The sequence below is a fragment of the Buteo buteo genome, chromosome 4, assembly GCF_964188355.1.
Source record: "Buteo buteo chromosome 4, bButBut1.hap1.1, whole genome shotgun sequence".
Classification (NCBI taxonomy): Eukaryota; Metazoa; Chordata; class Aves; order Accipitriformes; family Accipitridae; genus Buteo; species Buteo buteo.
In genome coordinates, this window is record NC_134174.1 from 63,680,952 (window position 1) to 63,704,129 (window position 23,178).

Sequence of the window (23,178 nt, forward strand, 5' to 3'; positions counted from 1 at the left end):
CAAGGACAGCCCTACTTCTATATTGTCTGTCTGGTTTAATGTTTCACTACCTACTTTACTTAACAAGGGTGGTTTAAATGAGTTCTGTGAGTCATATTAGGGGCAGTATGTCCTCTGAAAACAAGCTCAAACTGTACAGTATGAATAAGATATATAGAGACCATTCTTAATGCTTAATTGATATTATTCAAACAATTTCAACACACTGCAGTACTGATAATGTAGAAGGTAAGATGTTTTGGATAAGTACGTGAGTATCACCAATTCTCCAGTTAATGCTGCCTCCCCCCCCCCCAAAAAAAAGTTGTGCCAGATTAAAGCTCAGAGACATTTGAGAAGTTAGTCGTGGTCTTCTCTAAGTACAATAAGGATGTGTTTCATACTGGAACCTTGTCATGGCCAAGATCAAATCACTTCTTTATACCACACTGTAATCACTATTGTGCTGCTGCTATGAGTGCAACACACCTTAGCTCATGGGAACAACAGTACACAGTTCTAGATACTGAAGTCAATGCTCCTTGCAGCTGCTGCCTAGCTGAAAGCTCTAGACCTCAGAGTTCAGCCATTCAAGAATGATAGCACAAACTTATTCCAGAATAGAGCCTACCACTGCTGTGTATGAAGGGCTTCTGGGTTACATTTTCATATTATTAAAGGAAATAAGTTTACACAACTTCAGTATTAAAGTTTAATATCAAACAATTTGCTCATTGTTACCAATTTTCAATTACAAAACAGGCTCCAAAAAAATTTCATAAAATATGTTTAACTGGCTGAACAGAGTTAAGTGTGTTCAGACTGCAAGGGTAAATATCCATAACTTTTTGGTATAAATTATCTACAAAAACTGGTATAAACAATATTCCAATCTTAGTATGGGTTCCATCTAGGATTAGACAAATTTTCATAGCGACATCCACAAAATATTAAAGTTCATTCCCGTTAACACATTTTTGCTGCTGAAGTCTGGCTTTACGTAATGCCTCCAGCTGTTTTGCTCTCAGCCACCTCTCTCTTGACAGCGTTGTCTGCCCCGCGCTGAGAGACAGGAACCTGGATGAACAGAAAAAGCAATGGAACAAGAGCTCGTTCATGCGTCAGGTTTGATGATAAGCTAATACAGTACAAAAGCAGTTTTCTTGCAGTATCCTATGAACTAGAAAGCATGGGAAAAAAGGGGGGGGAGGAAATACTTCGCCTAACTAAGAATCTGTGACAAAAGGAACAAAGGCAGAGGAGACTCCATCTTGTGATTGCTAGCCAGCCTCATGCGACTACAGTCAGACTGCAGACTAGGAGCATTGACTTAATTTGTTACCAGAGTGCCAGGAAGGCTTCAGGTGTAACAAATGGTGCTACCCACCTTGCTACAAGCAGAGTTCTGTGCAGATCATCAGCTGTTATGCTCTCAGGGTCATTCTTGCGCATTTCTACAAAGTCTTCTTCTACTGCCTATACACAATACAGCATGTAATTAAGCGGTAAAAAAGAATCTTCACTATGCGATAAGCTTTTAAGGAGCTAAGCACCATAACTACCCTTAGATTACAGGAGAAACCTTTCAAATCATTGCTGTCAGGAAGCAAGCTTGAGTAAAAATAGGCTACTTCTCATCTTTGAAAAAATTAGTTTTCAAAATGAGTTTTAGAAAGCAGGGTACATGCAAAGTATATACTGAAATACTTGAGTACAAATCCTTGAAGGCACATTCAGGACAAGAAAATACTTTTGTTTGGTTATTAGAAAACTTCAAGGAGAATCACTGACAGAGCAATGGGAAAGTACAGCAGCTTTCCGTTAAGGTGCTTTCTATCTGAACATACAGTTGAAAACACATTAGTGAAGTCTTCCATACCTTGGTCACTTCATCAGATATACTATAGTCCAGCAGCCTCAATAAACTTAGATAAATTCGGAATTTGTTCAACACAGAAGGGAGCACTGCTGTTAGGAGGCTGTTCATATACTCTTCCATGTTTGGTGGAATTATCTGTGGTTGTAAGTGGACTTGGCAATCTGACTGAAAAATAAAATTACATATCATCTCTTTCCACATTCTGTTTTTTTCTATTCCAAGACTAATTTCACCTCTAAAGCAACAGAAGTCACTATTTCCCAGAACTAAGTAAGACAATTCATTCTTTAAATATTTAACAGTTCACTTTTTGAAAACCAGTGTGAAGTCCTTATTCAAGCAGGAGCCAGTTTCACTTGGAAGCAAGAGAGCAAACGCTCAGTTCATGGGAAGCTGGAATGCAAGAGATCACGTATTTGTAAGCTTAGGCTACTCAGTTTCTCAGGTTAATGCCAGATCTGTTGCTCTTTTTTCACATGCCCACCACCCCAGAACCTACTGTACTAGAAAAAGGCTTTGAGAGCAGCGGTGTATCTATCTGCAGGCTTTACCCATTACTGGGGTCTCCGTTAATAACTTCAGTCACTGCCTTGCCATCGCAATACTATTCAGCCAAGGAGGAGGGAAGGTCAAGCTCTTGGTTTTCCTATGAACAGGTTTTTGGCTTGGCTGCAGCCACGAGTGAGAAGGCAGTAACTAATGCTAGTATCATACCCACCCCTGGTCACAAGACAGTTTTCCTGTCTCCACTTGTCTCTGGAATGGCATGCTCTAAGTAAGTAAGTAGCTACCAACTCTAGTTACTCCCCAAATTCAGGAAGACCGTGCCATACCGGTAGGAGTGATCGGCCCTCTGAAGTGATAAGAACATTAATATTGCATGGGAATTCCATCTGGTGGTAATTGAAGTCATAATCCACCTTCTGCCAAGTTATCAGATTACCCAGTGCTGTCACATTATGTACACCTAGAAAAGCAAGAACAAATTCTCTGACAACTGGACCTAAACAAATGTCAGACCTAATTTTTTTTTTCCCAATGTGTTTTTAATGAGCACCTGATAGAAAAATTCTTGCAAGCATCCTGTTGCTTCTTGTGTCTGCAATGTCTTCCAGATAGACACAAGTATTTCTTAAGACCAAAATTAAGAATTCTCAAAGGATTTCAAGACTAAATTTTATCTGGCCTAGTGTATGTGTTAATAACTAATGTTTTCATCGGTCCTACAAAGCCAAACAACTATTTACAGAGGAAATAAATCTCTCCTCAAAAGACAACAAAACCCTACCAACTATCTGGCAGAAAGTGTAATTTCCCTCCTTAACAGTTTAAGGAGGGGGCGGGGGGGGGGGAAGTCTTGCTGGATAGAGAACACATTAGATGATAAGCTAGCAAGACCAGAACTGCTGAATAACAGTATTATTTTGCCAAATTATTATAGAAGTCACTTGCCTTACCTGGAACTAAGTTATTTAAAATCTAGAAAGTTAAGACTGACAAATTAACTGGTTAAATCTTGGAATTCTCCCTTTGAAATACTGACATGTACCCAACAATTCAAATTTTTCTTCAGCAGTGTTCTGCGTCAAATGACACATTTACTGTTATGTTTTTGCCTTTAATGAATTAGTATTAATTTACTACACTTTAAATAAAGGTGAAGCTAGTAAATAAAGGCAAATTTAATACTATGGTTTACTTCTGGGACATTTACCCATTTGAAATCTCTAAGCCTAAACTTCCAAGAATTCCAAACCAACTACTAGATCTGAAGATAATTTAGTCCTAGAGAAGAATAAGTTTGTTCCCAACATTGTTACTAGAAATTAAAAATTCTTACTTTTTTACTCTAAATTCAGTAGAGAACAACTTCGCACCAACAGAAATGAAATAAAATTAACAATCTTTTTTATCTGCAACTTTTAATACTTAAAATATTACTTTTCATTAAACGTTGAAGTTTTAGACATTAAGGACAAACATTTTAGAAAACCTATAAACCAGCACAGCCAGATTTTTCTGTAAATTGGATTTTCATGTTTGGACTTTTTTTTTTTTTTGAAACAGACAAGGCAAAGATTTCTACTAGTTTTACTATTTTCTTTAGTGAACTTTTGTAACTTTACTAAAGCAGAGTAAGAAAAAATACGGAAGACTCAAGAGAATAATTTCAATGAACAACTTTTCACAGCAGTAATTAAAAAACCCAAAAACATCAACAGATTATGTTTCTAAATAGAATCAACCTGAAATCTGAACCTCACTAGCTCTGCCAGACTAAATGCTTGAATGGGACAGAGTACTGATACTCATTAGGGAGAGCCAATAGGCTTATAGCATCACACAGTCTAGCAGGTTTCTCAAGATAGCATTTTTATTTTATAATAAAGTCACTTCCAGTGATTTCCTATTCTTTCCTTGAAATCACCACAGATATCTGTACTATGCATTCTCCAGTTACTGAACTTTTAATAGGTACTGCAACTCACCTCTTTTATGTAGGTTATAATTAAATTGTCTAAAGCTGCGGAAAGCATACTACACAGTGCTACATCAGCTTACAAGACAGAATCATCATTCTATGTTCCCTACAGTAATAGCCTTTTTTTATCTCCAGTTTTCAGGGATGGTTTCCATATATACAGGAAAAGTATAAAGCATAAGGCAGCAGCATATGCTTCCCCCACTTCTTCATTCATTATCACAGGAAACTGAAAGGCCATTTCAATGAATCAGAGGTATTTTGGTCTAAAGAATTATTCAAATTAGTGGCCTTTTCCACTAAGTGACACAGACACTGTCCAGAGTTCTCTACAATGCAACAAAGCTATACTAAACAAGGAACCACCTTGTTTCATCATTGGTCATCTGTGGTCTGGGATAGAGATTTTGACTCAACACAAGCATTTCTGAGCAAAGTAAAATAGGGAAAAAAAACCCCAAGAGATCAAGCCTGAAGACATCTGAGAAAGCTGCAGACTAGCAGGAAGCTAGTTCAAGCAATGAAATAGGATATGGAAACCACAAACAGTTTTGTAATACAAAATTATCACTGGAACACAATTAGCATCACTGTCTTAAAATATATCAACTTTTAACCTTCCTGATGAGATTTAAAAAAAACCACAAACCAGCAGAAAATGTCTACCTGTTGTGTCAAGCTGTCCTTGTTCAAGCTGAGTCTCATCTACTACAAGGGAAGTGTTGCTGGCAAGCTGCAATACTCCACTGACTAAGCGATTAGCTGCATAGTCTTTATGTGGGATAAATCGTGAATGGTTCATGTTTTCAATGGTCATTTGTAGGCGATAGGACTGCAACAAGAAAAGAAACTCATCAGTGTATTTCCTTGCCTCCAGCTTCCCTAGTAACTACTGCCTCCTTTAGCAAGAGCTATAACCATGAACCTCCATAGTAAGTAAAACAGTACTTGTTACCACAGTATAGAATATACTTTAACCCAAATGTCCAAATGCTAAATACTTTAGAAAAAATAATAATTTCCCAAAGGAAAGTAATGCTGCTTAGAACTCTAACACCTGTTCTGCACATCTAGGATGAGTAAAACAACAATAAATGATTTATTGCAGCAGTACAATTATTATGACCCCAAACTGAATGACTATGAATGTTCCACAGAACAGTATCCACAAACTTGGGGATAAACAGTAATGACATGATAATTAAATGACCTGAATGTCTAAATGTATCAATCCAGAAAGACAAAAAGTATGCAGCACCTGTCTGTCAGTTTAATACCTATGAGGATATGATTTTATTCCATATTCTTCCTAGATGACTAGGTAAATAAAGACTTCAACTCACAGGCAAGCCATATCTCCATTTTTATCTGCTCTCTACATGGATAGCAGGAGCCTCTGTTTAAGAAGCCTGCCTTGAACTAAAATATTCTTTATCTGGTTGGAACAATTAGTCCAACATCTACCATCAGAAACATTAAAGCACTATAATGCCATTATTCTTACTGCTGGAACAAGCTGCTGGATAATGCGGTATATGTGCTCTGTGAAGATGCTATTTCTTGGACATCCACTCAAGTTGACTGTGAATTTTCCCAGAGGAAGCACATCTCGTCTTGCATAACTAAACCAAAAATAACACAGGTTAGGCAAGCGTCTGATTAACATGGTGAATACAGGTATCAATCAGTTTGAGTGTTGTGCAGTATCTGTGATAGCTAGCAGGATTTTAATACTAATACATACAGAAATAATAGCCACCTTTTTTTCCTTCTCCAGTGTCCAAGGAGCTAAGTTAGGCTGAAGGTTGCTTTGGAAGGCTTTGCAGGATTGCACAAAAGCAGTACATTTATAGTGCCTGAGATCCTGCAATGTGCCTTCCAGGCGTTCCGTTCTCCTTGTGCTCTATTGTTACTCAGTAAACACACTTCATCCTTTTCCTTTCTTGTTGCCCAATCTCAATTTCCCTGCTTATCATGCTTGTTCATTTCCTTTACCTGCCCTCAGCTTTCCTCTCCCTCTTCTTACTGTATATCTTCTCCCCATTCTTGACAAATTTCAACTTTTTTGTGATATCAGCTAAGAGAGAAAACACATTCTAGTCTAAGTGTTAGAGCATTCACAGTCCCACTAGAAAGAAGTGTGCACAGAATAAAAAAAACCAACGCATACTGAAGTACTTATATTTATATGAGGACAAGGGTTCAGGGCAGAGTGTAAACATAAACCCACCATAAATCTTTTCAGCTCATAATTATGCTGCCATGGCATTATGGTTGGATCTATCTTGATACCACCTCTCTCGCTGAGGCTGAGAAATCTCTTATGGCTTTTTACACTTCAGTTGCAGGTATGAGAAAGGTAACATGCTGAATCCAGTTACAGCTCTGTAAACACTTCTGTTTAACAATATGTGCTGTACTATTCACTTTGTAGCAGAATGGAATTTTTGAAAACCATAAAACAAGTAGTTTATTTACTAAGAAATGATTACTTTTTTTTTTTAAGAAAATGGAATCCATTTTCATTTTGAAGAAAGAGTAAAATTAAATTTGAGCCTCACGACTATACTTAATCAAATCAAAACATAGTCTGAAGTTTCACACCTGAAATTTTAATGAGTCAAAGGATGCTGCTCTTTCATTCAGTGACAGTTTAAACCAACGTAAGAGAACATTAAGCAAATCCACTTTAATCAGCCGCAAAGACAGATCACAATGGATGCACATTCAGCTGCAGCATCAGCTCAGGTGTATATTTCTATCACGTGCTAAAGGGGAGTCACTTGAACTTACCATTAAACATATGTCTACATTTAATTAAACAAATTCCCAGAATGTACCTTTCAGTATCTTTTAATACCTAAAGAATAATTACTGCAGTTAGTAAATGCCATCTTTAAGAAGTCAACTGCGTGTCCTATTCAATAAAAGAAGCTAGAGATAAAAACATGTTTCCATACCTCTGTTTAAAAGTGTATCCTGGAGATTTTGTCCAGCTCTCAAAGAACACTGAGAGGATACACTGCCACAAAACTGGCCTTTTAACAAAACTTACTGTTATTTCACAATGAAATCTGTTTACTGTGTCTATTATGACAGGACAACTCTGGCTGGACAAAGTACTACTGGAATAAGTACTTAAGCTATTTCTGCCATTTATTTGCAGAGTGGTGTAGAACCCCATAAAAGGAGATTTCTTTTAAAAGGTAAATATATAAATTCTCAGCAAACATCTAAATACTTACACTGTAGAGATGAGATGCAATATAAGGTATTCAGCAGCCAAACTGTCTCCCAAGAGCGCGTGGGTGAGGAACCCAAGCAACTCTGCTCTCACTGGTGACAGCTCAGACATGAAATTAGAAACAACTGATAAAAGAGCAGAAGACAACAAATGTCAGAAAACGTGCTGTTCCTCACCCTCTTCCCCTACATAAATTTTACTTTCCATTACAGTTTGATGAAGAAAAATGGTTACTCCACAGCAGTCTAGGAAAAATAAACATTCATTGGTTTTCCAGCTGAGCAATTACTGGCTTTGGATAACCTGAGTCACTCAACATTTCCTTGGAAATGCTTTCTTTTTTTTAATTAGATATTGTGTAATGCATTTGCAGAAGGCTGTAAAGTTTGGAGCTAAATTTCTAAAACTGATAGCCTATCCATACTATATTAAAGGCAGAAAAAACCCCTTTACACATAGCACAGCTCAGGACAACCAATAGAAGGCACACAAGGAAGAAAATGATAAATACCAATTAGAGGTTTGCATGCAATAATTCAATGACAAAAAAAAAATAACAGTCAAATAGGCCACAGGGAATAGCATAGTCGCTTAAAACCAGAATTGCCTTATTTTCTTCACAGTATTATGATTCTTTATGTTGTCGGTATGTTTCTTATTTTCACTGTTATACTAAATTGCAAATCTAATTTTCCAGCAATTCACTACTCCATTTGAAAACAAATAAAATCTTATGGCTGAAAAACTTGGTAAAATCCTTGGGCACGTAAAATGCAAAATCAAGTTTCATATCAATCACATTTATTTGGGAAAAATAAAGACGTTAAGCATCACATAAACACAAACACTTGCATCCTGTCCAGTTCTGTAGTGTTGAATGGTTCCTCCACTTAACAAGATTTAAATTCAAACCCTGCCATCGATGCATTTGCCTCTGAGCAAAGAACTATTTGTTCAGATACACTAGGAAACCGCACATTTACAGCTACACAGAGAGGTGCCAAGTTCAGATACTCACAGGTTTTACTCTCCTCTTCATTAAGGCAGGCAGGCAGCAATGGGTTAATGTGTTGTAATTTCTGTGCCAAAATCACATGGATTCTGGGGACTAATGAGGCTGGAGGACTGTGTACTCTCTGTTCTTCTGCCGTGTCCATACACTCCATAGGATCAAGGGCTGAGCTGTCCCTAGGAAAGGGCACAGCACAACTGGACTTAGAAACATTCCACACAAATTTCTCTCCATCTGACTAAGAGCAGCCGAAACCAGGCCAAGAAAAGAGCACATCGGAACAAACCACATCCGCTTCCAGCTCATGGTAACTCCTCCCATATTCAAACTATCTTCTTTATGATTTTTAAACACCATAAATACTGAATCACAATTATATAATGATATCAAAATGCCAAAGCATGCCTGACCAAAAATTTTTTATTATTTTCTGAAAATAATATAATCTATCTTACTTTTCTGGAAAGGAAAAAAAAAAAAAAAGGAAGAAAAAGAGGCCCATAACCCCCCCCAAACCAAAACCCAAACACCCCAAACAAAACCACAAACCCACATTTATTATTTGCTGCACCATTTAATAAGATGTAGCTTCAAATAAAATGTTACGCACTGTTCTGTCCAGCATGTACTGAATGAAGCCTAAACAGTAACTTTTAAGAAAATAAGGTAATGATTTATTACATTTGTCTGTGTATGCACATGTGGGATTTTCATATTCCACCAGGTTCCAGAGCCTGACAACAAGATCGTCTAAACAGCCACATAACAGCTATATCACTGGCTGAGTAAAAAAAATTATTAGTAAATAAATCCTAAGGTACCTCAGCTCAAACTTGAAGGTATTACCTCTAAATTTAAGAGTTCAGATACACAAGCTTTGCTCTCCCTGATGATGCCTTACAAAATTCCTTCCAGGTGGTTTTAATTTGTTATGTAGAAACTAAAATCCCTTAAGTGACTATATCAAATAATAATAAAGTTTAGTACAAATTTAATCAACTTGTACCAGTTTTAAAAGCTGAAAGCAGTCCACCAACAGACTATCCACTCTTTCCATTAAAAGAAATTTCTTTTGTTTGCATTCAAAACATTGCTAAATGCCACCATTTTATCTATTTGCGATAGAATGACGTGCAGGAAAAAACCCAACAACCTATGACTGACCAACTGAGCTGTCACTCTGGGATTAGCTGTCAGACAGATGATAACCAAAAGCAGCTGACCAGGCTGAGTTAACTTTTAAGAAGCTGGCACTATAAAGGATTCGCATTGCACTCTTGATATTGTATTTATCAGAAAGATAAACAAAATCGCCAACTAATAATGTAAAGCGCAATGGTTCAAGACATCAGTAGTACATATGTTAGATTGGTCAACAGTTTTATTTTAAAAATTGACTTCTTGCATCCTTCTAAATCAGTTTGTATTTTGTCAAGCAACTAACTGCAGAACAGCAAGTGAAATGGGAGGTTTCTATCAGCGGTATAACATGATGATACACTTGAACTAATGAAAAAAAATCAACCCTATTTTTACTCATTTTGGTCACTTTCACTCTCCATGCAGACATGCAAACTTTTTTTTTTATATTCTTCAGAACTGTTTATGGTAACAACTTTCATGGACTTAGAAATTATTTCAAAAGGACATTTTATAATTTTAAAGCTTATTTGAAAGCTTTGTGCACTATTGACTCATTCATTGAAAGTTTAATAGGCATGAAAGAGTACAAAACATTTAGCTATAGAAGCACTTTCTGCTTTATTGACTGTTCAACGACCTAAAAACAGATGCACTGTGTATCCAAGGGTATGGACGTACCAGAGTACAACAGACTTCAGTTTACAGGATGGCAGATCTAACACTTTCCATATCAAGCTTTTTTTAAGCAACAAAATTCACCTCTTAAGCATAATTGTTATGTATTTACATATTTCCCTGTCTGTATTAAGGGGACAGCCAAAATATTTTGCTCATTGAAATAAAAATTTCCTTCATCGCAGGACCACACATCGGGGGAGCCTTACCTCTCTTCATTGTTTACTATGCTCAGCACCGGATCCACAGACAAAATCCCGTATACCTCCAGAACGTCATTGACTTTGAAGCTATCCCAGCTCTCATAGACCTGCCACAAAGAGAAAATAATAAAATACGGAGGCAGATGGGCCAGGTGCAGGACTGCACAGAGACAAAAGGAAAAAAGTCTCAGGAGACTCAACTGTAGACTGAGAACAGTTTGTGTGAAGAGGTCTCTCCTAGTCCGCAGTGTCAGTAAGCTTAGATTGGAGAAATCAGTTTCTATGATTGCATGCTTTTTCCTATTGGCATTCTTTTGCTACACAAATGTAAATAATTGTATTCTAATCTGATTTCAAGATTTGCTGAATAAGAGAGCATTCAACGCAGTAACAGCATAGACATTTTGTGTTGGAAGTTTCATAGTCAATATAGCATACTAGTGAATCAAAGACTATTTCAAATATAACACAAAAACGTTGGCTTGTTCCATCACAACTTCTTTCCTTTAGAGGACAAACCCTAAAAGCAAAATACCAGGAGTCGATACCAGCTACACGCTCAAGCACCTAGTAATGGAGGTTTTTTAAGTGTAGTGAGAAGGTGCAAGCTCTAATAAATGCTGTTGAAGGATTTCAGCAATTCAAATACAGCACTCATGAAGAGAAACAATGTAATTATCTGTAGAAACAAAATTCTGGGCCTAAGAAACAATTGCTGTGCCTATAAACCATGCAAGACTAACTACTTACATTCTAACTTCAGATTCTGACTGCCTCACTGAGACCACAGCCATGCTCATCATCTCTCCACTTTTGTTACCTTTACAAGACATGCTGGTCCCTTCTCTCCTGGCAATGGAAAATTTAAGTCAAGTGGAGGGGAGCAGTTGGGAGAAATGAGATGATGACCTGCAGAAGCTTCTGTTTCTAATCTCTTTGGCTCCACACATCCATGGATATCACCTCCACTGCCTGAAAAATACAGGATTCGTAGGCTCTTTAAACAGAAATGCAAAAGTGAACAACTTTCTTCAGTGAGCAACACAGAATTAAACTAATTTAACAAGACAAAAATATTTAATAATGCAATGTATTTGACAGAAGATACTCTTAAACAGAATAGAAAAATCTCACAAATGCATATTTTATATTATCAAGTGTGAGAGTAACGGTAAAGATCTATGCGTCTTAGAAACCCAAACATGGCCAGAAATCTGATTTTCAAAATGTAATGCTTAAAATTTTTTTCTAAATTCCATAGGACTGCAAAGGTAATATTTTTCCGCACCTCATTTTAAGAAACTAGATAGTTCTTAAAGGTGAGAGTATGCATCAACAAACAGTTTACATTAAAAATCTCTGTAGATTTTCAGCAGTAATAAAGCTGTAAAAATCTTTTCTACAATTGATTGGTCTGAGTATGAAGACAAAACAGTCCAAACTATCTTGCAAACTGATAAGAATAAAAAAGGAAAAACGTGAAGTCAGCTAATGAACACAATAGACAGAGAACACCGAACAAAAGCAAGCAAGAGCTTCTACGGTTTTCTTTTCTTTAACAGGACTGACAATTTTAAGCTAACCACTTTCTCTTGTTCAAAAGAAGACTTGCCAAAATCTCCAAGAAAACCCCCATGCCAGTTTAAGTGGCATCTCCACAGAGGAGCATCAAAACAAGTAGTTCACGGACTGATTACAACATAATTAAGAACTGCACGCCATCTGAACACTGCTAGTGTTTGAAATACCGTCCTCTTAAAAGGTTTAATAGCTTTCTTCAGGATGCTACAAGTGTCTGGTATTAATCTGGTTCCTTTATGAAGTTGGATTAGTAAATTATATTAGAAAAAAGGTAAGGCTGGAAGATGTATTTTAGATGTATACTACTGTTTGAGCAAAGTGACACCTAATTGACACATAGTTTGGCTTCAAATTAGGCAGTAAGATCCACACACAGAGTATGAGAGAGACATGATTACACGATTTTCTCCAGATTACCATGAAATCTGCAATAGAGTGGGAATTTAAACAAGAACTCCTAAATTTCAGCCTGCTGCTATAAATTGTGTGCTGTTACATAAAAAAGACAATACACAAGTGCTGCTGTACAAAATAATAATTTTAGGAATTAACTCTAGAAAGTAATATCAACAAGTCATACTATATACACGTGTAGCCTCTCCCACACTACTTCAATTTAAACCACTGATGACTTCAACAAAGCCACCGGATTAGTTATGAAGGCTGCAACAACACGACCGATTCAAACAATTGCAAATATTTCAATTTTTAAAAACGAAATTTTTGCAAATTCCAGAAAGATATAATAACTATACATCAATAACGACTATTACCCATGTGTTGCTCTTTCTGTTTAGATGGATGTAGATCCATATCTTCATCTTCCTCATAGCTCCTCTTGTGGCGACTTGGTGTATAGGATGTTGAAGGACTAACTCGAGCTTGGCTTGCACTAATATATGCGTAAAATTGCAGATTAAGGACAACCACAGACTCAGCTGAGAAAATTCAAGCAAAGCAAGTTGTTTGTTTTTTTTAAAAACAAAATGCTATTATCCTATTTTGAGCAAAACATTAAAATAATGATTCAAATTGTTATCTAGACATCATATCTTTAGATATATAAATAACCTGCTTAAGAAGTATACAGCAGTCATTGGCTTTGTTGAAAATAGAAACTAAAAACCACTGAGTGCTATCCCACTATCAATCTCTAAAAAAATTTTTTTTTTCTGCCCAGAGAACATGCTTACGGTCAGGTACAACTCAAAATCTCAAGAATTTTTTCTCTCCCATATCTCAACCCTAAAGAACAGACATTGTAGCAGTATTTAAAGACTTGCTGATATAATTACTATTATTACTTTAAACACACAGAAAACGTTCACATACTTGTAAGATACTAGCAACACTACACTTGTAAATGAATTTTGAAAAAGCTAATACACTTTTCCTTTTCTTAGCATGATGGGCAAAGATTGAAATCGTGTTTGCTATTTTCATAATAGTCCGTCTCACTTGAAATTTACATTGCTGCAGTACTTTGCTGCAAGTTTCATTCAAAGACTAACTCCTATCAAACATTTTATTGCAAAACTTGGGTTAGCTTAATTTAAAAATTGCACTGGCATTCTGTGCCAATGACAAGTAGCAGTTTTCTTAAATTCTGAACTCAAAATATGAAATATAGAATAATTATAGATTTACCATAAAATTCTTATCTTTTTACAAAGTGCAACATATCTCAGGTTTTCTAGACCTCTCCCCCACTCCCTTGGAGGAGAAAAGAATATAAAATTCCTAATAAGCATCCTGTATCCATTCCACTCAGATAATTCAACTTCCATTTACTAGAAGAAACTAAAGATGATTTATTTCTTCCCAAAACGTTTCCTATACTAACTGAGAAAATGACATACTGTGGTCAAACTATTAAAAACACAATACTTCAGTTTTCTAGGAATTATTGTCTTAACATGCTCAGCTACAGGTGTTTTTACAGGTTCTTGTAGGAGACACTCGCTATATAACAGAGTCCTGGTTTAATCAGAAAATGCCAATGGAATCTCCATGGCTCAATTGAAATTTCTCTTTTTCTAAGCATTTGCAAATAGAAATTAACAGAAATTTACAAGACCCTCCCGAGCAAACAAGAAAATCTAGTCTAAATCCCTACTAAATCAAAAAGCAATGCTCCTAAATTCATTTGCATCCTCTTTGTGCATATAGCACACCACCAGTTTTTCCCTATTACTTTTTCTATACCTACCACCTCTCCTGAGTCACTCAAAAGAAAAGAATCTTTAAATAAACTTATCTCCTTAAATCTAACGAATTAGTTGGTGATCATTGTTTTTATAACAGAGCACTAGCTCAGTCAAAAAAGATATTTCTTTCACCCATGCTGATTCGCCAGGGACTGGAACACAGTAGAAAGTCTGTCTCTCCGAGGTGACTGTTTGTGAGGAGTTCAAATCAATTTCCTGCTGAGGCTAGAATACCAAAAGAAATTTTGTTAAAAATCTGATTAGAGTTTGTTTTCATTTTTGAAACTAATCCCACAGATTCAGTTACTCAGCCAGAAGTTACAACAAACATGCAAGACTACATACTTAATTTGATACTTAATATAAGACTTAATACTCATGAATAAGTGAATCCAGTCTGTATCTATAATGCTTTGATTCTCATTGCACTGCACTACCAAAAGTAAATTGTTTTCCATAGCAGAAAGTTTCAAGATCAAGAGCGCTTCTCTGCTCCCCCTGCCCCCCAAGCAAAACAAATTTTAAATACAACAGAAACAGCTTGAAGCCTGCCTACTTAGAATGCCCGTGAGCAGTTAAGAATACTCTGTTTTCCAAACCTGAGATTGCTCTTAAAATGCAAAATTAGTCTCCAGGAATCCATTGGCGAGTACCAAATAAGCTATACTGTGCTTAAAAGCTGCATCTTTCTGCCTAATGTTTCATCTCAAAATTCATATAACTTCTATAACTTACCCCACATTCTGCCACATCTCTGTATTTACCAAAATGCAAAACCTGTCAAGAAGGAAAAGGCAATGCAATCATTCTGTTTCTGACAGCATCCTGAATATGAATTACTCATACCAAAATCACTGCAGTTGAAAGTCCCTCAAAGGCATACTGCCGAAGCTTTCATTATTTTAGTGATTTTTATTCCTCAACAGAAATGTAAGAAGTGATATACTACTGATGCCATTTGAGCCATACAGTTACTATTAAATAGTGCCCAGACTCCATGGTTTAACTCAGAAACTAGAGAAATATGAGGACTAGAATGGACAAAATTATAAACATTTACTAAAATAATAAATCAGTATTTCACTTACACGTGCATTTGTGTTTGGGTCAACTGTTTCATATACTCCCATGTAGAACTCAGGATCAAACATATCTTGAACCATGCAGCGAAATTTCACTAAACTGTTGGGTTTTAGGTAATGTACGGGAACATCATTCAGTGATGGAACCTATAAAAAAAGACATTATTCTAAACAACTGGTATATATTAGGAAATGCTCTGAAGTAAGCCAATACCACCACAAAAGCTGTCACCAACTTATTCTCTGATCATCCAGTATGTCCTACTGTTCAGTTACTTGCCTCAAACCCCATATTGTTGCTGTTGATATGATTAATTGCCTAACATACTTAATATTTTCTCAGTACATCTCCTGCCCTAATCCAAGCAGTAACAAAGTGTGTATACCTCAACACCAGAAGTTTCTGCAATAGCTGTTACAGATAATAGTTATGATTATCAGACACGTAACAGTTCCCAAATTCTTCCAGTTCCTAAGCCACCAGTCCTGTTCATTTCTTAATCCTGCTACTTGACTATAAAAGAAATGCATTTCAGTCATTGAAACCGTATGAAAACTTGTACATCATTTGAAAGTAATTCTTAAACTGGGAATTATTGCAGCTGAGGTATTAAATAGAATTTATTACTTATCTTATTCCTATTTAACAGCACTTTTACCATGTATTATGTACCAGTGGTACCACAGCAATTGCACGCACAATTTCTTATAACAAAAGCCCATGGAAAAGCTGTATGTTAATTTGCAAGTCCACATTGGGAGAGTCTTTTTCACATATGTTTACATGACAATGGAAAAACAGAAGGAAAAAAATCAGTGCCTAGGCATGTGGTATAACTTGAAATAATGAGACTTGCAATAAGAATAGAGTTTTCTGGTTTTGAAGATAACCTCTTTGTCGGAAAAAAACACACATCCAGCATTAAAATGCAACAAAAACCAGATGTGGCCCTATAGAAAATGGCATTTTAACAAACAAACATATATTCCCTCATGTTTCTCTTGAGTAAGAAAATGTGCTTTCAGTTCCTTCTAATGTTGTAAATTTAACACGATTTTGCCATTTACACCTCAATTTAAACTGTCATTGAAATATTAATTACAGAATACTCTCACTGACAGAGGAAGAAAAAAAAGAAACCCAATAATTTTCACTTGTTTTTTAGCAATAAGTATAACAGATTTGAAAGTTTCTAATCCACTTAGAAGTGTTCCATGATGCCATTTTCACCACAGCCTTTTAGAAATATATCAGCTTTTGAACTCAAGTGTGCATGCTTCATTTTTACATGTAAAGCATAGCTTCCTTGCTAAACTGCAAAAACCAGGCCTGATCCAGCCCAGTAAGGCACAGTTTTAGCAGAAAGTATTTTTTACTAAAACCTGAAAGCCCAAGCAGCTATTTATTCAACCCACACAAAGTCTGCAGCATCGCATCAAAGATCACGAGAGAAGCAGTTCAGAAACTTGTGGAGTACAAACATTTGCTGCAGACTCACAGTAGACAGGGCAGGCATTAGCACTTTAAAAAATGACAGTATTTGTCAACTCCTGCCATCTACTGGATTGTACTACAAATAGGCAGCATTCAGCAGTTGCGGCCCAGGGCAAAACAGTACACTGAAGACGAGTGGATTGGCTTCTCTGGTTACGGTCGCGATATTAAATTTTTGCTTTACACACAGACTACAGCAACTAAAATGTAAATAATGTATCGTAAAGTCTAGGCCTAAAATTTGGAAGTGTACTTAACACGAAAAGGAAGAACTTCTCAAAAGCATATCACTGCAATAATTAAAAGGTAAAAAGAATGAAACTTAAGAAAGGCATAACTCTGAAAGAATAAAACAATCTCACCCAGTTAGTAGCATTATTTTCTTTTAATTTCTCCTTGAAGTATTCGGTTACCTTCTTTTCCCAATCAGAGTTTGGAACATTTTGGGCTACAAAACAAAACACATTTACAGGCGCATTAGCCTCATGTAACAGACTTCTATTCAGCGCTCTCCTAACACATTTCAACGTTTACTTCTATTCTGGGCAAATGACTGCATTTTAGACTACTTTATGCCCTTATAATTGCACTGACTTCCCACCTTATACGCTTCCAGGCAAACCAAGATGAACACAGCCACCCCTGGAAGCAAGGAAAAGCTCTGAAACGCTGCAATACACCCAGCTAGAAAGTGGAGGAGGCGAGGTACCGCTTTCTGCTTTACGTCCACCGCGGAAATTTTTATTTCGGCACGCTTTCAGTTAAGATCAAGCCTAGCACAGAAACAGCTTCAGCTGACAGCACTGGTAATATTACTACTGATCGGTAACCCACACAGCCAGCACCCATTCTTCCTGAAACCCCCAATGCGTATTGTTTCCACTTTTTTTCCCCCCCTAACCGGCCTGCCAAACCGAGGTAGACCTCGCTGCCCGGCCACGGCTCCGGGACAGGACCCCCAGCCGCCGGCGAGGGCCGCACACCCCCTCGGAGGCCTCGGCAACGCGTCTCCTTGCCCGCTCCCGCCGGGGAAGGAGGAAGCGGCCGCCCGCCCTCGCTGCTCTTCCCGCTTCCCCCGGGCCTTCCCAGCCTCGCTCTCCCGCCGCCACCCCGTGAGGAGAAGCCCCCGTCCCGCCGCCATCCCGTGAGGAGAAGCCCCCGTCCCGCCGCCACCCCGTGAGGAGAAGCCCCCGTCCCGCCGCCACCCCGTGAGGAGAAGCCCCCGTCCCGCCGCCCTCCCGGCGGCCGGGTGGCTGCCGAGAGGATCCCGGCCCCGCCCGGCCCGCGCTCACCGAAGATGCCCTGCACGATGCTGAAGGGGTTGTTGAGCCAGTCGGCCACGCACGGCATGGCGGGGGCGAGCCTCGCCGCGGCGGGGGACGAGGGCAAGGCGGGGGGGGACGACGGGGACCGCCGGCAGCCTGCAGCCGCCAAGTCCCGCTCGCAAGCCTCGCACGGGGGCTCCCCGCTTCCGCCCTCCTCTTCCTCTTCCTCTTCCTGCGGCAATGGCGGCCGAGCCCGCCTTCTCCTCCTCACCCGTACGCGGCGAGGCCGTCGGGGCGCGTCGCCGCCGCCATCTTAGAAGCGGGCAAAGCGGTGAGGGCGGAAAGGGCCGGGCCGCCGCGGGGGAAGGGACGTGGCCGGGGTGCAGCCATGGCGGCGGCGAAGCCCGGGGCTGCCGGTGGTGGCGGCGGCGGCGGCACCAACTTGCTCTTCTCTTCCTCCGCTACCGAGTTCAACTTCACCGTGCCCTTCATCCCGGTCAGCCAGGCTCCGGCTATACCGCCGGGCCCCGCTCTCCTGGCAGCCGGTAGGGAGGCCGGCCGGGGGGGGGTGTTGCTGAGGGGCCGCTGTGAGGGAAGCGGGAGGGCGCGGCGGGGTTCTGCGGGAGCCCGGCGGGACTGTGCCCTCCGCGCCGCTGGATAACGGGCTGTGGGCTCGGTGGGAGACCCGAGGAACCGAGCCGGGGCCTGCCGAGGGGTGCCGCGGGCCTGGTCGGCGTCTGGGCCCGCTACGCGTCGGTTGGAGCCTAATCTTCTCTCCGTAGGGCTGGCTGAGCTGGCTGTCACTGCTAGCTGCCGGGCCTTGATGCTTCAGGAGAGACGAGCTGCTCGAGATGTGTGCGTTCCGCTTTCCTGCCTGTGCTCAAGTGTTTGGGCTTTAGTTCTGTGTCTAAGGAGAAGGGATGATTGTCGTGTTTTCAGTTCATTGATTAGCATATTTGTTTCAGCAATTCACAGCTGTCAGTACTTCCATTCAGGGATGTACTTAGTGTTTTCGCTCTTTTTAAGCTCCTCTGCCATGTTATCTTCTATTTTCCCTGTGTGAAAATAGCATGTTAAGCAGGCACCTTAAATGGCCTTGGTAACTTAACCGTGGTTTTAATACCCTGTCCTTCTAAAGCCTTAATGGTGTTCCAAACACGTGCATGTGCAACTTAAAATCTGACACTCAAATAGTTTCAGATAAAGGAACAGATTTTTCTGGAAATGCGTTCAGTCTGAGATTTAAGCTTTAAGTATTAGAAATACAACTAGAAATCAGATTATCTTAAATTTTACTGCATCAGCACATGTTGAGTCCAAAATCCAAGACTTGATTTCGATGCTGTTGTATCTTAGCTAAAACAAGTGTTAATATAGCTGGAAATCAGTGGAGTACATCTCTGTAGATTTAAGAACATGTTTGCCAAGTATGGCTTTGAAACATTTTTTTATATCAACTGCATTTTTTTGGGTGGCAGGGTTAGAAGCATTAGAATATTATTCCTACTTACTTGAGGTATCTAGGTAGCTGATATATTTACTACTTACATTGTGCAATCTTTATAGTTTTTCTTTCTTGCAAATATACATTGGTTTTCATTTTTTAAAAAAAGTAGTTTTTAAGTGTCAGTCTTGCCAGTAGTTCTGCACAGATGACTGTCATGTGGCAATTTCCTGAAGAGTTTGAAGCTAGCCAAGGAGAAAATCTGATGGGATTTCATTAATGTGGTGAATCATATGCTCTCCATCTCACTTAAAATTTGATGGGATGCAGATTCATAGTTTTGCAGCTGGAGTGAACTTCAGTGCTGGAGGTTGTGCCACAATCCGTGTCCACCTGAGTAAGGCCTGTGTCCTGTTAAATGTTCTATTTCAGTGGTCCATTGCGCTCACTGTTTGTCCAGCCAGGTGTCACAGGGATCTGGCTGTGTAGAGCAGTTTGCATCTTGAATCATAGTTTGAAGCAGGAAAGAACAAGCTCTTGAGTTTGTATTTTAAATTGTGTAAACTGTAATAAGAATTGATCTCAGGAGTTGTTTGACATCTGACAGCCAACATTAGGAAGCTGTGTGCAGTTATAAAATTCTTGTGTTTCCAAGAGCGAGTAATAAGTGTTTTGTGCTTTGCAGTTTGATGATAGAAGATACATTCTCTGGCTCAGGTGTGGGTGAAGTAACCAATATACTTACTGTAGACAGAGAGGAGTGTTCCCAATAAGGAAGTGGACTAGTGTCACTTGTGGTTGTCAGGTGACAATCTGTGAATGGCAAGGTTCCACGTTATATATGGAGGGATATACAGGAGGTTGTCACACAGTCACGGTTGAAGAAAGACTGTTTTGTATATGGGAAGAATGCTGCCCTTGTATGTCAAAGCTGTACACTCACAGAAAATTTTTAAATTTGTATGAAGTGCTAGTTTTTCTGCTAGTCCAGGCTTATGTTCCAACATAGTTTTTGCAGAATTAGAAAAAGGCAAAGTAGAAAGTAAGGTACTGTGTTGGAAAACTTGTGTGTGTGTACATATATACACACACATATAAGTATAATTTTTGTTTTGGCAGAACTTCTTCAACCTCATTTTGCAAGGAAAGGTACAGTTAGACTAAATCTCTGAAACCTAGTCGAAATTGGAGAAGAGTAGCTGTTCTGTGAACGGGCATTTGGTAAAGGCCTTGAAAACTCTTCAGCACATTGCTACATGTTTATCATGATCTGACATGGTGAGGTGAATTGCCTCTGCTACCAGTTACTTGGAAAGCTGAGAATTAACAGCATGGTGTACAATATGCTCCTCTCTATTCCACAATGGTTATGAAATGTGAAAGGAAGAAGAATTTTATTGTTTAGAAGTTGAGACCGCTTATTTAATATAAATGGCTAGTCTGCTTGTAGTTCAGAGATAATCCATAGGCCTGACTTCATAGTGGTTTTTGCCTATAAATGGTTTTAGTATTCTCCACATGATGGTTCACACATGTAGATTTTGCGTTTTGTTCCTCAAAGCGGGATAAAATGCTATAGGTGAAAGTAAGAGAAATTGATAAATGCAGGTGATGCCTCAAACAGACATCATCTGAAAAGACTGCTAATAAAAGACGGTTAAAATAGTCCATTTTAGTCGTGGCAGCTGCTTCTTTTATGGTTAATTAATTAGAACAGCAGCTTCCTAGGGAGGCTTCTCTGTGGATTCCCCTGTGCTCCCTTGATATTCTATATTACAGTTATGTTGGCTGTGGATAAAGACATTTGTTATTGGCTGCTTGTAGCTGCAGAGATGCTTGGTCTCTCTCTTTGGCTAGGGATTGAGTAGCAGAGAAGCGATGATAGCTCTGTGGTTTCTTCCCCATAGCCCGGGGATTATTTGATTGCCAGAGCAGATGACAACGCTCTTATGACTTCTGCAAATTGTGTTGGTTGCTTGCAAGGTGCTGTTCCTTCAGGAGGCAGGCAGTAATGCTAAGACCATCACAGGTTTAACTGAGCTTACTGTGAGACCTGTGATAATGTCAAGCCACTTTTTTTTCCACTTGTTAGTAGGTCGCTGCAAAGCAGAAAACTCTGATTGACCAGAACCTGGTTTATGTATTTTCTCACTGCGAAAGGGCAGTCATTGTCTTGCACCTTTTTAAGCCCTCTCCTACGATTACACAGAATGGGGACTTACTTTTCTGCACCAGAGATTTAGCTCTTGTGCCAGTCTAGAGTAGGATTTTGAGAGAGAACTGGAATAAGTCCTGCTCATCAAATGACTTGGAGCGATGACTTATGGCCACCTTGCAAGTAAAATGAGAAACCTTGCGGGGGCTCTGCTGAAGGAGCAGGCGAGAATGCATTGGTTAACCACTCGGTTTGGCCTATTTGAGAATGTCCTTAAGCTCTACTTTTGAATTTGATCTTGGAAGTCTTAAAAATCAGAGCATAAAGTCCTATGCTTAGTAACTGTTTTCATGGTGAAAGAAAATGAACCAAGGCTGCTCTTGCATTTGGTAGGCATAAGGGAAATTGCTTCCAGGGCACTAAAATCCCTTCCAGGGATCTTTGCCTAGTTGACTTGGGAAGGTCCTGACTTCAGTCATACTTTGGTCTCTTATTTCAGATTTTTAATTTTTGTTGCTTTCTCTGTGTACACCAAGTAACTTTTATGGTCCATTTAAATGTTCTTGAAGACATGATATCTTTTGTTTCACTTTATGATGTGTTTAATCGTCAAGGATGTGTAAGGTTTGTAATCTTTTTGGCTTTATGGGGGCCAGCAGAGTTTTGGTAACTAACTGGTTTGAACCTCTCCAATATCTCTGGTGATCTTTTTGTTTTTGCAGATGATTCTGCGGATGTTGGTGAAGAGGACAGCTTCTTGGGTCAGACTTCTGCCAGCCCCAATCCACCACAGACTTTCAACTATTTCTCTCAAGTACCTAGTAGCAGTGATCCATTTGGAAGTATTGGGCAGCCACCCTTAACAACTGTTGCACCACCCGTTGGAGCACCAGCCTTCTCCAGGCCTCCACCTTCACTTCCACTTGTGCCTGGGTCACAGGATGGGCAAAATGCCTTTTCACCGCATATTCCTAAGTCACAGTCCTCCTACAGTGCACCACCTACTTCACAGGTGGGAATCACAGCTTATCAGACTCCTCAGCAGAGCTGTCCCCCGCCTGCAAATGCGTCTACTCTTCCCCAAGGAACATCTCAGCAGGGATATAACCCTTATCGGCACACCACCCTGAGCAGCAGAGCCAACCCGTACCTTACTCCGCCGCAGCTGCAACAGAGTCACGTAGCTGCTCACCCACCATCCTCTGTACCACCTGTCCAGATGTATCAGACACCTCCAGGGTCATTGACACAGGTATATAATTCATTCCTGATGTCCTGGTACCAGAACAAAACAATTTAAGTCACTGTCCTCTTTGAACTGCATGTTTTATC

General features: G+C 39.3%; 2 protein-coding genes across 2 annotated transcripts in view; one reads left to right on the forward strand and one right to left on the reverse strand.

Moving 5' to 3' along the window:
- Positions 1–677: 677 nt before the first annotated feature.
- Positions 678–17,649, reverse strand: MCMBP (minichromosome maintenance complex binding protein). Its single transcript, XM_075026516.1, has 16 exons — positions 17,584–17,649; positions 17,345–17,430; positions 15,494–15,634; positions 15,141–15,182; positions 14,529–14,630; positions 12,972–13,101; positions 11,438–11,589; positions 10,624–10,724; positions 8,603–8,772; positions 7,586–7,709; positions 5,845–5,962; positions 5,007–5,172; positions 2,692–2,825; positions 1,859–2,023; positions 1,367–1,455; positions 678–1,056 (listed from the first exon to the last, which is right to left on the reverse strand). The coding sequence occupies exons 3-16, from the start codon at positions 15,566–15,568 to the stop codon at positions 930–932; spliced, it is 1,695 nt and encodes a 564-aa protein (XP_074882617.1). The 5' UTR covers positions 15,569–15,634; positions 17,345–17,430; positions 17,584–17,649; the 3' UTR covers positions 678–929.
- Positions 17,650–18,279: 630 nt separating this feature from the next.
- Positions 18,280–23,178, forward strand: part of SEC23IP (SEC23 interacting protein) — a 28,234-nt gene continuing 23,335 nt past the window's right edge. Inside the window, 5 exon segments of the mRNA XM_075026514.1 lie at positions 18,280–18,384; positions 18,387–18,504; positions 18,507–18,607; positions 18,609–18,792; positions 22,569–23,098. Of these exon segments, the coding sequence (XP_074882615.1) occupies positions 18,280–18,384; positions 18,387–18,504; positions 18,507–18,607; positions 18,609–18,792; positions 22,569–23,098 (1,038 nt within the window).

Excerpts from the sequence above, each read along its gene's own strand:
- MCMBP (XM_075026516.1), bottom strand. The coding sequence starts at position 15,568 with ATGGTTCAAGATATGTTTGATCCTGAGTTCTACATGGGAGTATATGAA. Across the intron at positions 5,173-5,844 it reads TCCAGCAGCTTGTTCCAGCA|TCCTATCGCCTACAAATGAC; the intron begins GTAAGAATAATG and ends TTCTTGTTGCAG. Across the intron at positions 2,024-2,691 it reads AGGGCCGATCACTCCTACCG|TCAGATTGCCAAGTCCACTT; the intron begins GTATGGCACGGT and ends TTTATTTTTCAG.